General features: G+C 44.2%; 1 protein-coding gene across 2 annotated transcripts in view; it reads left to right on the top strand.

Annotated features, from left to right (window-relative positions):
• VWC2 (von Willebrand factor C domain containing 2) overlaps positions 1 to 16,114 on the top strand; it is a 388,287-nt gene that overhangs the window by 3,906 nt on the left and 368,267 nt on the right. For both annotated transcript variants that reach the window (XM_072153096.1, XM_072153097.1), the window contains exon 2: positions 13,097 to 13,862. In XM_072153096.1, coding sequence (XP_072009197.1) covers positions 13,164 to 13,862 — 699 coding nt within the window. In that variant the 5' untranslated portion in view covers positions 13,097 to 13,163. The remainder of the gene's footprint in view (positions 1 to 13,096; positions 13,863 to 16,114) is intronic.

Here is a 16,114-nt window from a genome sequence, read left to right as displayed (position 1 = left end):
CCATGTACAGAGCTGTGTTATGGCTTATTTTCTGCATAACAAATGACACTTCAAAATGGTGGTATTTAATATTCCATGCCATGTACTGAGAAGCAGGAAAAAAATTCCAAATGCAATGAAATTGGTAAAAAAACACATTTGTGCCGTATTCTTGTGGGCTTGGATTTTACGTATTTCACTTTATGCCCCAAATGACAAGCTGATAGCAAATTGTAATGAATAGGTTAGCCCGAAGAAGCGTCGGGTCTTCATGGAGACGGATCGCCGGTCCCTGCTGACGTCATGGGGAGCGATGATCCTCAGAAAGATGGAGTCACCGCCATCTTTTTGAAGCCGCCGGCGGTGATCAGCAGGAAAGCACCCGCGATCGGTGCTGGCACCGATCGTGGGTGTTACCGGTAAGCCTTTGCTGCAATATGCAGCAAAGACTTACCGGCTATGGAGAGGGCTCAGCCTGTGAGCCCTCTCCATGCACCGCACCTGGCATGTGACATAGTATTAAACAGCCCTATAAAACCCAGCCATTTTCTATCTCAGCACTTCACACTTCATGTTGTAGCGTCCAGCTGCTGCTATTGTACTGTGTGATTCTTGCTGCAATCCCTCGCTGTTCTCTAAGGGGTTCTATATACCCCAAATAGCAGTTATATTTAGTGACAAAATCGAATAGGAAAAAATCTGTTTGAAATTCATGCATCTGCAGTAGTGAGCTGTCAGTTGTGGGTTATCTGTATAACGCACATTGCCATACCTTTTGGGGGCTCTAGTTTACAGCCATATTTACGTGTGAAATTCACATAGTTTATACAGTGATTTTCGCTGAAATTACACTGTCAGTTGTGGGGTATCTGTATAACGCACATTGCAATACCTTATTGTGGCTCTAGTTTACAGCCAGATTTACGTGTCAAATACACGTAGTTTATACAGTGATTTTCGCCGAAATTACACTGTCAGTTGTGGGGTATCTGTATAACGCACATTGCAATATCTTTTGGGGGCTCTAGTTTACAGCCAGATTTACGTGTCAAATCCACGTAGTTTATACAGTGATTTCCGATGAAATTAGACTCAGTTGTGGGGTATCTGTATAACGGACATTGCAATACCTTTTGGGGGTTCTAGTTTACAGCCAGATTTACGTGTCAAATCCACGTAGTTTATAAACCAGACAGAAAGGTGGCAGGTGGAGTAGGCAGAGGTGGCAGCACAGTAAGGGGATGTCGCAGCAGGGGTGACTCTGTGCGGCCAGAACTGCCATTGTCATCTAGTGGCAGTGTGTTGATCAACAACCCAAAGGTTGTTGAATGGTTGACTAGGTCATCCAATTCCTCAAATATAACATCTGACAACCCCAGCCAAGAGTCCATAGGTTCCTCTTATACAACAATTAGTTGGCATAGCCCAGGAGCAGGTCAGCAGCCCTCACCTGTCCTCAACCAGGCTCTGTCCTGTTCCTTTCCCACAGCCAGAGAGCTACTAGGTGGTCTGGGCTCAGCGCCACTATTCAGCGAGGACGAAGTGTTTGAGGACAGTCAGCATCTGCTTTGCAGTGAAGAGGTGGGGCAGACTTCCGCTGCTTCCTGCAGTAGGCATGCTGTGCATACTGACACCGGTGAGGAGAGTAGCAGTGGCCGGGAAACGCAAATTGACGATGATGTAGCCGCTCGCACTTGGGAGCCGGGTGTAGCAGGGCATTCATCATCGTCGGGCGAAGAGAGTGTCAGCTTGCGGAACAGGCAGCAAGTCGCTACTGTGGCTGTGAGTCAGCAGGGTGGCAGCAGTGCGAGGACGGGAGACAAACGTCCGCGGGGTAAAAATCCCGATTTGCAGGCCCAAATAAGCGGTGTGGGAGTTTTTGTGAAGACATCAGAGGAGCCAAGCGTGGGTGTATTTCGTATCTGCGAGCAGAAAGTGAAGCGTGGCCAGGGAGCTAACATTGGCACCACTGCCCTGCGCCAACACATGCCTGGGAGAAACGGGTGTCAGATGCGGTCCATCCTGCATCCTGTGAGTCAGCAGGGTGGCAGCAGTGCGAGGATGGGAGCCAAACGTCCGCAGGGTACAAATCCCGATTCACAGGCCAAAATAAGCGATGTGGGAGTTTTTTTGTGAAGACACTAGAGGAGCCAAGCGTGGGTGTATGTCGTATCTGGGGGCAGAAAGTGAAGCGTGGCCAGGGAGCTAACCTTGGCACCACGGCCCTGTGCCAACACATGCCTGGGAGAAACGGGTGTCAGATGCGGTCCATCCTGCAGGCGCAGCAACAGCAGCAGCACCTAGTGGCACACATGCTGTTTCATCAAGTCAAGACTCCAGCACCTCTGCCGAGGGGAGCTGTTTGTCTTTGACATCATCTCCTGGTCCAGATGCTCCTGCTCCTCGCTACGCATGGTGCCAGCAGTCATTGAGCGAGGCGATTACAAAAAGACAACTCTATGGGTCCAGCCATCCTAAGGTGCAGAAGCTGACCGTGCTCTTTTCGAAGTTGTTGGTACTGCAGCCTCTCCCTTTCCAAGTCGTGGACTCTGCACCCTTCAGAGAACTAATGACTTGTGCCGAACCGAGGTGGAGAGTTCCAAGACGCAATTTTTTTTCCAAAAAGGCTGTGCCAGCCCTTCACCAATATGTACAACAGAAGGTGGGCCAGTCCTTGAGCTTATCAGTTTCTTCCAAGGTGCATGGCAGCGCGGACGTGTGGAGCTGTAATTATGGTCAAGGCCAGTATTTGTCCTTTACGGTCCACTGGGTGAATGTGCTTCCCACCCAGCCACACCAACAACTTCAAAAGAGATGACGCTTTCTCCTCCACATTGTCAAACTGCTGCTCCTGCGACAGTGTCCGCCTCCTCCTTCTCCACCACCACCTCAGCCTCCACAAGTGCTGCTCCATCATACCACATGTGCAGGGCACAGCGGTGTCACGCAGTTCTACACCTGGTTTGCCTGGGCGAACAAAGTCACACAGGGTAGGAACTGCTCCGCGTCATGCAAGAAGAAATCAATGTGTGGCTTTCTCCGCAACAACTAAAAATTGGAACCATGGGAACAGACAATAGGAGGAACATGGTGTCCGCGCTGCACCGAGGAGGGATGGTCCATGCGCCCTGCATGGCGCACGTGTTCAGTCTGGTAGTCAACAAGTTCCTGAAATCTTACACCCATCTGCAAGACATTCTAAAAATGGCCAGGACACTGTGCATGCACTTCAGCCATTCTTACAAAGCCACCAACGACCAGGGTGCAATACATTACGCATGCGCCGATTTCGTCTCAGTCCGGTGAGACGCAGCTTGCGTTCCATATAGCAGGCAATTAATTCCTGATGACGCACTTCCGGCCAATGAGTAACGCACTGCGCATGCACTATAATCTGAACCGGAACTGCACGCCGAGCAGTTGCGGGTATATAGGGCAGTCCTCCTCCATTACCCATTCACTCCTGATGAAGCCTACTTGATAGGCGACACGCGTCGGGTCATCCCTCTTCAGACGCAGGTTGGGACCAAAAAAACTTGTCTTTTATTTATTGGATATGTGCCTACATTGTGCTTGATTCAATTGTTGATTAATTTAACCCTGATCATGTAGACCTATGGAGACCGGAAACTTAGACCTACCACATACAGGTATCATTTGCTATACCGACCGGTTATTCATTATATACATATTGCCTTGGTCATACATGCACGGGCATCTCTTATAATATGCATTTCAAGCACACCTTTGTCACTTTTGTCACACCTATTCGTACACACAAGTCCCATACCTTTGTCTGATTTTGTTTTTCCATATATGTCCGAATTAGGACTCTTTTAATGGTTTTTAAACTGTATGTCTTTGTATATGCTGTATAATAAAAATCTATTTTGTTTAACTTTGTATATATGCATCCCATTTTTTTCTTCGAAAATGTACTTTCTTACAAAGCCAAGCACACCCTCCTTGAGTTGCAGCGCCAGAACGGCCTACCCCAACATTGTCTGATATGCGATGTTTCCACCCGTTGGAATTCCAGCCTCCATATGTTAGACCGCCTGCATGAACAGAGAAAAGCCATTAATAATTTTTTGATTCTGCAAGCGGACCGTAGTACTCCCCTGTGTAACTTTGATGTCAACCACTGGCAGCTCATGCTTGACACCTGCCGTTTGCTCAGGCCTTTTGAAGAGGGACTGCGGGATGAATAACGTCATTCCACTGCTTCATGTCCTGGAACTCATGCTGTAAAATCTGTCTGGTCAGGGCACTGGAGAAGTGGAGACTACATCTCATGGCCACATGAATCCGGCGGGGGCTGAATCGGAGGAGGAGGAGGAGGATATTGGAGCACAAGCAGAGTCTGGTGCAATTTGTGGTTTTTCTACTCAGGTGACAGGAGAGGAGGAACAGGAGCATCCGGAGGAGGTAGAATACGAGGCAGATGACCCAGAAGCACCGTGGCAGTATACAGTGGATATGGAGGACGGGTGTCAGAGTCATTTGCGCAGATGGCCCGCAGCATGCTGCTTTGCCTAACTAGTGACAGCCGAATAGTCAACATCCGGCATAGGGATGACTTTTGGCTCTCCACCCTCTTGGACCCTCGCTACCGTTCCAAAATGGGTGACTTTTTTCCTGCTGCTGAGAGGAAGGAACAAATGGCATAATATAGAGAAATACTGAGCACACAGTTGGCCGCTGCCTATGTGCGCCATTGTCCATCCTCTGTCAGGTCTGACCGGGGGATTCCTGGCAGTCATTGGCAGTAGCAGTTCCATCAACAGTCGCTTAAGTCTGGATTCCTTAATGAGCAATTTCCTTCACCCGCCTAGGGAGGAGGGTAGCCGCCACCAGCAGCAGCAGGACATGAAGCAGACCCTGCACCAGCAGGTGGTGGCCTACTTGGACAGCACTTTACCACCTGAGGTAGAGCATCCCATGGAGTACTGGGCAGCCAAACTTGATGCGTGGGCCCAACTTGCGGAGTTTGCAGTAGAGAAGCTGTCCTGCCCGACCAGTAGTGTGGCATCAGAGCGAGTGTTCAGAGACTGACCTTTGTGAAGATGAATCAGGCTTGGATCGGCCAGGATTTCAACTCACCAATGCCTAATGCATCAGATTAGATCAGCCATGACGCCTCCTCCAAACGTTGAGAAATGAGTCAGGGTTCTAACTACCTGCCTCAGCTACTATTCTGATGCTGCCACCCGCCTGATGCCACACATCTGCTGCTAGTTGCACCATCTGCCTCCTACCATCTTTACCAGGGACTGGAATTGTCCACCACCTCCACACTATATCCTGGTGCCACTCTGCGGGCTCCTGCTGCTTCTGATGCCACCTTCACACTATATCATTGTGCCACTGTGCGGGCTCCTGCTGCTGCTGCTTCTGATGCCGCCTTCACACTATATCATGGTGCCACTCTGCGGGCTCCTGCTGCTTCTGATGCCACCTTCACACTATATGATTGTGCCTTTCTGCGGGCTCCTGCTGCTTCTTATGCCGCCTTCACACTATATCATTGTGCCACTCTGCGGGCTCCTGCTGCTGCTTCTGATGCCACCTTCACACTATATCATTATGCCACTCTGCGGGCTCCTGCTGCTGCTTCTGATGCCATCAACACTCTATATCATTGTGCCGCTCTTGCTGCTTCTGATGCCACCTTCACACTATATCATTGTGCCACTCTGCGGGCTACTGCTGTTTCTGATGCCACCAACATACTATATCATTGTGCCACTCTGTGGGCTCCTGCTGCTACTGATGCCACCTTCATGCTATATCATTGTGCCACTCTGCGGGCTCCTGCTGATGCTGCTGCTTCTGATGCCACCTTCACACTATATCATTGTGCCACTCTGAAGGCACCTGCTGCTTCTGATGCCACCTTCACACTATATCATTGTGTCACTCTGCAGGCTCCTGCTGCTTCTGATGCCACCTTCACACTATATCATTGTGCCACTCTGCAGGCTCCTGCTGCTTCTGATGCCACCTTCACACTATATCATTGTGCCACTCTACAGGCTCCTGCTGCTGCTTCTGATGCCACCTTCACACTATATCATTGTTCCACTCTGCAGGCTCCTGCTGCTTCTGATGCCACCTTTAAACTATATCATTGTGCCACTTTGCGGGCTCCTGCTGCTTCTGATGCCACCTTCACACTATATAATTGTGCCACTCTGTGGCTTTCTCTGTTGTTGCCACCATGTTGCTGCCACCTGTGGGATCCTGCTGCTGATGCCACCTCCACACTAAATAATTGTGCCACTCAGTGGCTATCCCTGTTGCTACCACCATGTTGCTGCCACCTGTGGGCTCCTGCTGCTGCTTCTGCTGCTGTCACCTCCACACTCTTATCATTGTGCCACTTTGTGGCTTACCATGTTTCCGCCACCTCCATAATTTGTAATTGGGCCACTCTGCAGCCTACTCATGCTGCTGCCAACTGACCGCTGTCTCCCTGGAACACCCTGTGATTTCCATAATGCTGTTTTCACCCTCCATCACTCTATGACGTTGCCTCTATGTTTGGTTTTCCCCTTCATTTCATCTGTCAGAAGGATAAAAAGCTTCAGGATTGATAGCCAAAAGCAGGAGTGGTTACAGAACACAGAGGACATGCAAGTATCCCATTTGCTGCTCATCTCTAGTCTGGATCAACTCCTGTTTGTTTTTGGCTTTAGCAATACTGATGGATTATTGACCGATTGAAAGAGGACACTGACGCGTGAAAAGAAGGGCAAAATGATCAGTGACGTCAATGCAAAATTACTGCCGACATCCTCTGCACTCTTTTGGGGGGCGTTTAACAGAACAGGTTCTGTTGTAATCTATGGAATCATCTGATGTCAGTGTAAAAAGAGTGCACTCTTTGATGTTATAGTGGGATCTTGGCCCTCAGCTCGGTCCCTTCGAGCTGGCACAGATGTTACCTTGTCAGGCTGCATTCCCGCTTCACTTATTTGGTGAAGTTGGCCTATGTGAGTGCACATGGAATTTAAGAGTGAAGCGATTCTAAGAGCCGCGGCTGTCATGTGCGTGTCATACTAAAACACAGCATTGTTTGAAGACCGAAGGCTCTCTGCAGCCAGGAAATGCCTGTTTTTTAACGTGATTCGTTTGATTCGATTCGGGTCAAATCGAATTTTTTTTAACAAATTCGCCGATCTCTAGCCATGAAATTACAGTGATACCATTAGGGTGATAATACTAAAGGGTAGAGGAGCCCTGTGTGGGGATCCAAGGGTTCCATATCCCTTGAAATGGCTGAAGGCTGTCAGTCCTTGTCGCCTCAATTCTCTCAGAAAGCATCAGTAGAATAATTCTATTTTTAAAATCTGTAAAAGACAAATCAGATGGTTTTTATTTTTCTGCTATATGTATTCTAGTTGCTAGGGCTATGAATTGAATCAGCTGATAGGCCTGCGAAGGTCAAAAACAAAGCCCATCTCCCAACAATAGTACCCTTGGGGTCACTGGTGTTGCATTACCTAATAGGGACCGCATATGGGCTTTAACATTGTTCCATAGAGAAGTGACTATAGTGCAATGTCACCAGATATGTGCCATATCGCCCCTAGCATTACAGCCCCAGAAACAGGTATTGGGCAGGATGGGATTACATATTAGCGAGAACGGTAGGTACGTAGTAGGTACCTATGTATCAATCTGAGGGAGTACTCTGTCAGCGAAACCTGTTGGCTACATTTTGCTAGTGTGGTGCAGCAATGTGTCTATCTCAACAAGGAGAGTTGGCAGCTTAAGTCCACCTCCCACTGTTCCATAAAGCGTGACTTGACGTCCGGGGGTGGAGCATTGAAGATAGAATATAAAATCCAAATAGATTGTCTATACAAATATTTTCAAAGGCTGTCCGAAAATCCAAGGATGTACCTCAAGGTATAGAATGTACACAATGTGACAATTGATTAAAGTAGGAATATGTTTTAACCTCTGAAGAACAACTTTAAATTTCCCCGAGCTATTAACTTGCTAATAATAAATATCGAAGCAACATTCATTCATTGAGCAAGAAGTCACAAATAATATGTAGAAACTAAAAAAAAGAAACATTCAAACACATTTTGCTTACATTTTGTACATGTTCTAGGGGTTTTTTATATTCTGACATAAAACACATGGGAAAAACAGTCACCAACAAAGTCAACCAAGCAACATCTTTCATCTTTTCTTATCAGATTCTTCTTGTACACTTTCAGCTTCAATTACTTTCAGTAAGACAAAGTACTTAATGGAATAACATCATAATTGCATTATAAGAAGGATCAATATATATATATATTGAACTAAGGAAAATAACAAATCTTCAAACAACATAACTAGTTCAACCTACAGTAAGTGAGCAGAAACTCATGATACTTTATCTGTAGGTAAAAATAAGAAAGGTATACCAAAACAATGACATGAAGATGGAAAGTGGCAATAACAAGAAGGTTGGGGGTCTTCACGCATGCTGTAATCAGCCCATGGAATATCTTCAATTGGGTTTCCAGGTTAAACATATTGGTGACCTATCCCAAGGAAAGCTCATCAATATTGGATTTTTTGGGGGCATATTATATACAAAAAACATAACAGGAGTACACAGCTATACAGCTATTGGCAGAACTCAATACAGTTTGGCTTCCAACTTGGTTTGACCACTGGAATAGGAATTCAGCTGTCTGCCTTAATTATAATAATAATAATCTTTATTTATATATAGCTTTTTACAAATTAACGGGGACATATGCAAATAAAATGCTATATTACAGAGTACAAACAGTCATATGGAACAATAGGAGTGGGGGCCCTGCTCACAAGAGCTTAGTCTATGAGAGTGAGGGGGAGAAACAAGAGGTATAAGAGCATGTATAATGGTCCAGCCATTCTTTATAAACAGAAAAATTAATTTTAGAAATAAAAATGCTGCTGTTTGAACAGCCTTGCGCCACCATCTTACATACAAAGTCCAAAGTCAATGGGACTGCAGACAGATAACAGATGGGTGGATGGATTAGTAAAGAGAGAGTTGTGATATCATACAGTTAGTGAGTGTGATTGGCTTGTCTAAAGAGGGTTTTATAAACAACTTTGGAGGTAGGGTGTTAGTCTGATAGTCCTTGGAAGGGTATTCCGAGCATTGGTACAGCTCGGGAGAAGTGCTGGAGACATGAGTGAGATTTAAGGCAGAGATTAATCTATCATCAGAAGAGCATGGGTTGGCCATCAGATAGTTAATATATGTGGGTACTAGTGTATTGTCCCAGAGTTAGGCCATTATGAATCCACACCTGGTGTCCAATGTCAAATGGACCCAGGGGGACTGCTCATCCCACTAAAGTTACAAGCTCTACAGGTTGAGAAGTTCACAGGTAGGATTCACAAGTCAGCTAAAGACCAGACTCATGGTTATTATTGTGTTTTCCCCATGTAATTAGGCTGCATTGAACAATATTATCATCGAGTCTCTGGAATTCAAATGTCTGTTGCACCCAGCATTATACAGCAGAACACTTTTAGTGCAATTTCCCACATTCTTAGTAAATGTGCCCTACTGTGTTTAAATACTTCCAGCATACCCTTTTTTCTTTAGTTTTTTTTTTTTTAAAATGAATCATATCCTGTTTCCCCGAATATAAGACCTGGTACAATATTTTTCAAGCTTAAAATAAAAGGGCTCACACCACACAGTAGTCTTAGTAGATCATTTATAGTTTAAAAGGTTGTGACATGGGTGAAAAAATAATGGGTTAAAATCACTGACTGATGCATTGCAAATGCCAAGACAGCTTTAGGATTTGTAAAGCGCTACATAATTTGATGGCACTATATGAATTGAGATTATTATTATTAAGACGTTTCTTTGAAACAAAGTGATAACAATGAGATATTGGGGCCAATGATTCCAATAGAAATGGAGTCACAAGAAATTCAGCATGAAATTCAGAGCTTGGAGAATTATAAGGATGTTAGAGAAGTTGTTGAAATGACAGTTCTTTAAATAAAAAATGTAGCCTTTTTTTAATAAATATGATGATCGTTAAATGTACCATAAATTGTTAACCATCTGACTAGAGTTTTGTGACTATTTCCATGTACATGTTGATGTATGTAATGGCATGACCACAGTTTATTGATAAATGTTGATTTAAAAATAAATGTAAACTCTTAGACATGGAAATTAGATATCCCCAAAAAATAAGACTTAGTGCATCTTTAGAAGAAAAAATTAATATGACACTGGGGCACATTTACTAAGGGTTGCTACTTTAACAGGTGACTGCGCTGGGATTCTCTATTGTGGGATGCAATAGTTTTTTGTGAAATTGGGGTGCGTGCCATCAGACTATCTGACTGATTTGTACTGAGTGCGGGATTTAACTTTCAAATTGTGTCGCAAGACAATGCACTTTAATGCACCACGAAGAAGCAGGTGACCAGACTCTGTAGGACTAGAGCGGGGAAGTTCACAACCTTATTTCCTGTATGATAAAACTGCATGGGCTGCAGCTGATGGACTTGGCTCTCCATAGGGGGGCATATACTGCTATCACACTGCTGATTACACAATGAAGATTGCAGAATGGATGTATACATATGATCAACTCTGACAAGAGGCTGCTCTGCTGGGAAATCAGTGCAATGAGTGCAATGTAGTTGAAAGAAGACCAGAGAGAGAAAAGATGCACCATATTGCATAAATTGCATGTTACCATTAGTTGGAGACAAAATTAAAACTGAAAAAATGTAAAATCCACCAAAAAATAACCTACAATTGACTTTGATAAATGGGTGACACTTTTTTCCACCACATGAAAATTTGATCAGTGCGGCAGCAGCATCGCTGTAATCACTCCATGTGAAGGAACGGGCTTACAAGCACAAGGACCAGCTCTGTAGCACATTAATTTATATGGGGTCATCATCAAGGGGTTCATTGATGGATCTAGTTAGTAAATGAATAAGAAATATTAGCAGATATGTAGAAGAAATTTGTATATGTTTAACAAATACATCATGATGACAACCTTGAAATGCCTAGCAATGTGATGTACAGAATGGACATTCAATAATTGGATATAGTTTAAAAATAATGATTTTAATACTTAAAGGGGTTGTCCCATTCAAGCAATTTAATCATATTTTTTGTATAATCAAAAATTATACAGTTTTCTCATTCCCATCATTCAGTAGAAAGCTTTTATATTTACTATCACCATAGGAATCTGTTTAGGGCGTGTTCACACATTCCACTAGCGCCACGTTCATATCACAACACTAGCGCACAGGGGGCGGGTCTCGGGCCGATAACACAATCGCATGCGTTTCTCTGGAAACGCATATGCGATCGGCCTGAGCCCCGCCCTCTGTGCGCTAACGTCGCGTTTGAATGTGACGCTAGTGGAACGTGTGAACATGCCCTTAGGGTTATGTGCTCTGATTAATCTTCATGATATTAATAAGCCAAGCAGCTGTGTGACATCACATCACCAGGGGGAGATTTCAATTCACAACCATCAAACCCTCCTGTGGCATAGAGTTTGAGAGTCTAACTGCTGTTACAGTAAAGAATCTCTGTATCTGATGAAGGGTAAACCATCTTTTTCTCTAGGCAAGGAGGTCATTGTTACAGATTTGTGGAAAAAGGGCTGTCACATTTGCACCTGGATCCTCCTCTATCTGTGCTAATAAGTTTAGAAGACAGTGGGGCACATTTACTAAGGGTTCGAATCGCTTTTTTCGCCGGGTTTCCCGAATTTTTCCGAATTGGGCTGAATTGCGCATGCGATTGGATTGTGGCGCATCGGCGCCGGCTTTCACGCGACAGAAATCGGGGGCATGGCCATCGGAAAACCCGACGGATTCTGAAAAACTGCGGAATTTCAAAAATAAATTGTGTCGCAAGAATATGACTCATATACACCAGAACAAAGCAGGTGAACTCCAGCGGACTTCAGCACAGCAGCGACACCTAGTGGACATCGGGCGCACGACCTTAGTGAATCCTGGCAGAACCCGAATCAGCGTTGGAGAACACACCGCTAGATCGCGACTGGACCAGGTAAGTAAATCTGCCCCATTAAGTTTTTCTGTAATTGTCTCATCCACACCCCTCACTATTTCACTCTGCCTTTGTCTTGCAAGAGTCAATGCTGTGTACCTGTCATCGCTTGCTCTTTCCACCTGCGGCAGGTCCTAGTCTTCCTATAAGTATCCAGCTGGGTCTACACTCCTGTCTGGTCAAACTGGTGTCGGCCATGTACACACTAGCTCTGCTCTTATATTTTCTATTGCCTTATTGTGTTTGTTTGTCATGTTATGTGTGGGCACAAGGAGGGATTGTCTTCTAGTTTTCCACCACCTACCTGGGGGAGGGGCAGGCAATAGGAATGGACAGCTGAGGACTGGCTTCTGCATCAGGGCTTACTCTCTGAGTTATACTTTCATTCTAAAGGTAAGTGAGTGATGAGTAATTTTAATAAATTTTACTCAGTTATCATCCACCTACCTTTAGAATAAAAGTGTAATGCAGTGCCTGGGGAAGACCTAAAGCACAGAGAGTGAGCCCTGATTCATTAAGCAGTCCCCAGTTGTCCATTCCTATTGTCTGCCTCTCCCCCCCCCACCCCCAGGTAGGGGGTAGACAACTAGAAGGCGATCCCTCATTATGTCTCAGTCCACACACATAACATGACAAACAAAGAAACAAGTATTTCTAACTTCTGAAGTTTCTCTACTTTATATCAAGATTATTTCTCACATTGAAGGCGATTTGCAGATACTGTACGTGACAGAAATTGGATTAATATAGTTTAATATTGTTTTTATAATGACAATTCAATTAAAGTACATCGGTTGGATTTTGCCTGTAAAAAAAATTTCTGCAACCAAAATCTGGTGTTGGTTATAACATTTTAATAGTCTCAAAGAAATACATTTGTAGAAATTAATGCAAATTGACATTTTGAAGGCTTTTACTCTGAAGATGTTTTATGGTTTTATGTTATAGCACTGTATCAAACTTTTTCTTTATGAAAATAAAACTATAAAAACTATATGCAAATAAATCAAACTAAGCATACGCTTTTATATTATGCAGAGACTGGAATTTGAAGCCAACAATCAACATTGAATGACGCAGCTCAGATCTGGTGATGTGCTAGGAAATGCCCAGCTCCACTGTAATGGCAATTGGAGCTCTTTCCAGCTCTCTTCTTGTAACATGTTGCCTGATGGTTGCCCTATGCAACCCCACCATACGTGTCCAAAATCTCACACAGACTCAAGGTCACGAACAATTGAAAAATATTCAAGAAAAAAGGAACCTTATGACTAATGATAATCAAAACCAAACAAATTTGGGTTTAGTAAATGGGATTAAGATAGAAAAGGATGAATCTTTGAAAGACTGGGAAACTTCAGCAAACAAAATAATTTTAAACAAGGATTTTTTGACTAAACAAAAACAGACTTTGACTACTCAGACTATGAGCAGTAAGTCAGGGACTGTTACACAAATACAATCAGATGTGGTGCAAGATCAGCCCCAAGAGGAAGCATCTCTTCTTGATGTAGCTGCAACACCGGAGGCTCCAGAGGAATATGTCTACCCAGATTATCGGGGAAAAGGTTGCGTGGATGAAAGTGGTTTTGTATATGCTATTGGGGAAAAGTTTACACCTGGCCCCTCAGCTTGCCCTTGTCGATGCACAGAGGAGGGGCCCCTTTGTATACAACCAGAGTGCCCAAGATTGCACCCACGTTGTATTCAAGTTGACAACAGTCAGTGCTGCCCTCAGTGCAAAGAAAAGAAGAATTACTGTGAATTTAGAGGAAAAACCTATCAGTCGCTAGAAGAATTTATGGTAAGTCACCTAGCGTCATATTGCCTAAACCAACACATATTTATTATTTAGACTTTTCTTACTTCTGTATAATTTTCCTCAGTTACTAGATTAGAAACTAGTCCAAACTCATTTGCCCCATATATAGGCCAGTTGGCCAGTTAATAACAATCATGATGTTGCAGCATTCCTTTTAACTGGCTGCATTGGGCAGATTTACAGACAATGTTCCACATGAAATGGTATTTTATTAGGGGTTAGAAGGTTGAGAACAAACACTCTTGTGTCATCTAAAGGTAGATAGTTCATAGTGTTGAGCAGACCCGAACCACAAACTTGGGGTTTTGCTCAACTTCTTTCTTTTTGCCGGCAATCAATGCTGGCACAGATCCTGGGCATTAACTCTTAAAAAACTGTGACCATTTTGGAGGGGATTGATCCAAATTGTTCCATTGGGGGTTATGAACCTCCCTAAAATGACAGTGCACAGTTTAGTGTTATTGCCTGTGTGCACAGCAGTGGCAATTTAAATGCCACTCGTCACTTTGCTGGTTTCATTTAAACAGTTAAAACCAGCAATGATAGCAGATTTTACTAGTCGGGGTTCCTCAACCTGGACCCAAACACATTTTTAAACTTTTACTTTGTCTGCTCATTAATACTCATAGTTCATGGACATGACAAGCAAAAGCAGTCAAGCCTGACGCACATACCTTTAGATATCACACTTTATTATTTATTGCCCTAACTAGTACAGAGTAAGGTTACAAAGTCCTTTGTTTCTGTATTAGACATGAAAACGGCGGCATAACTTGAAGCTGATGGGTCCCAGGAGAAAGTGTTGTTTATAGTACTAGTTTTTTTCAAATGGGAAAGTGACACCTTATGGGCCCCCTAAGCCTCTTGGGCCCGGTTGCGACCACACCCTCTGCACCCCCTCAAGTTACGCCCCTGCATGAAAACATCTTGGTGTTCTTTCGACCACGTAAACCAACTAATGGAAACTTGCGGGTATTATTCATAACATGGGTTACAATACTACATGTTGGTATTTCCTATTCCATTTTGGTCTTCATGGTTTTAAGGGATTTATATTCACACAATGTGGCTGGTTTTCAGTTGTGTTTTCCCTCTGCCCTGAGTAAACATATACTAAAACATTTGCTATGATAGGTGAAATAAGTTTGGAATGCATTATGGATCATGGATCATGGCAGCGCACAACTGAAAGCTGAAAAAAAAACCTCCCCTTATTATCTGCACATTCTGACAACACTGGTGCTATTGAGAACCGTGTACAGGTTTGAACTGCAAAAGAACAAGACTAGAGATGAGCGAACATACTCGTCCGAGCTTGATGCTCGTTCGAGCATTAGCGTACTCGAAACTGCTCGTTGCTCAGACGAATACTTCGCCCGCTCGAGAAAATGGCATCTCCCGCCGTTTTGCTTTTTGGCGGCCAGAAACAGAGCCAATCACAAGCCAGGAGACTCTGCACTCCACCCAGCATGACGTGGTACCCTTACACGTCGATAGCAGTGGTTGGCTGGCCAGATCAGATGACCCTGGAATAGACTAGCCCCTGCCTGCGCTGCTCGGATCATTCTGTGTCTGGATGCCGCTAGGGAGAGAGCTGCTGCTGGTCAGGGAAAGCGTTAGGGTGTTCTATTAGAATAGTGTTAGGCAGGAGTGATTCTACAAGAACCCAACAGCCCTTCTTAGGGCTACAATAACGTTATACTTTTTTTTTTTTTATTTGCTTGTGGCTGGGCTTGCTGGCACTAGTAGTGCAGCTAGTACCATATTGTAAGGAATTTGCAGGGGGACTTGATACCGTTGTGTTTAGCTCTTAGTGACACTCATATCCACCTCAAACACCAAAGTGGGACAATTTATTAGGGGTGTGAGTAGAATTAGGCAGAGTCTGCTGATTTATTTCTTTTTTTAGCTGTATTTCATTTTATAGCTCAAACTCCTCTTGCAAAGCAGTGTGCTCTCATTGTAGGCTACAAAATAGCCATAGGAGAACCCCAACGGCTTACTTAGGCCTACAATAGCGTTATATTTCCCTTTTTTTTGTTTGCTTGTGGCTGGCCTTGCTGGCACTAGTAGTGCAGCTAGTACCATACTGTGAGGAATTTGCTGGGAGACCTGCGACCGTTGTGTTTAGCTCTTAGTGACACGCATATCCACCTCCAACACCGAAGTGGGACAATTTATTAGGGGTTTGAGTAGAATTAGGCAGAGTCTGTTGAATTTTTTTTTTTTTTTAC

The sequence above is a fragment of the Engystomops pustulosus genome, chromosome 5, assembly GCF_040894005.1.
Source record: "Engystomops pustulosus chromosome 5, aEngPut4.maternal, whole genome shotgun sequence".
Lineage (NCBI taxonomy): Eukaryota > Metazoa > Chordata > Amphibia > Anura > Leptodactylidae > Engystomops > Engystomops pustulosus.
The sequence above is the reverse complement of the archived record's forward strand: the minus strand, read 5'-3'. Positions and strand labels throughout refer to the sequence as shown.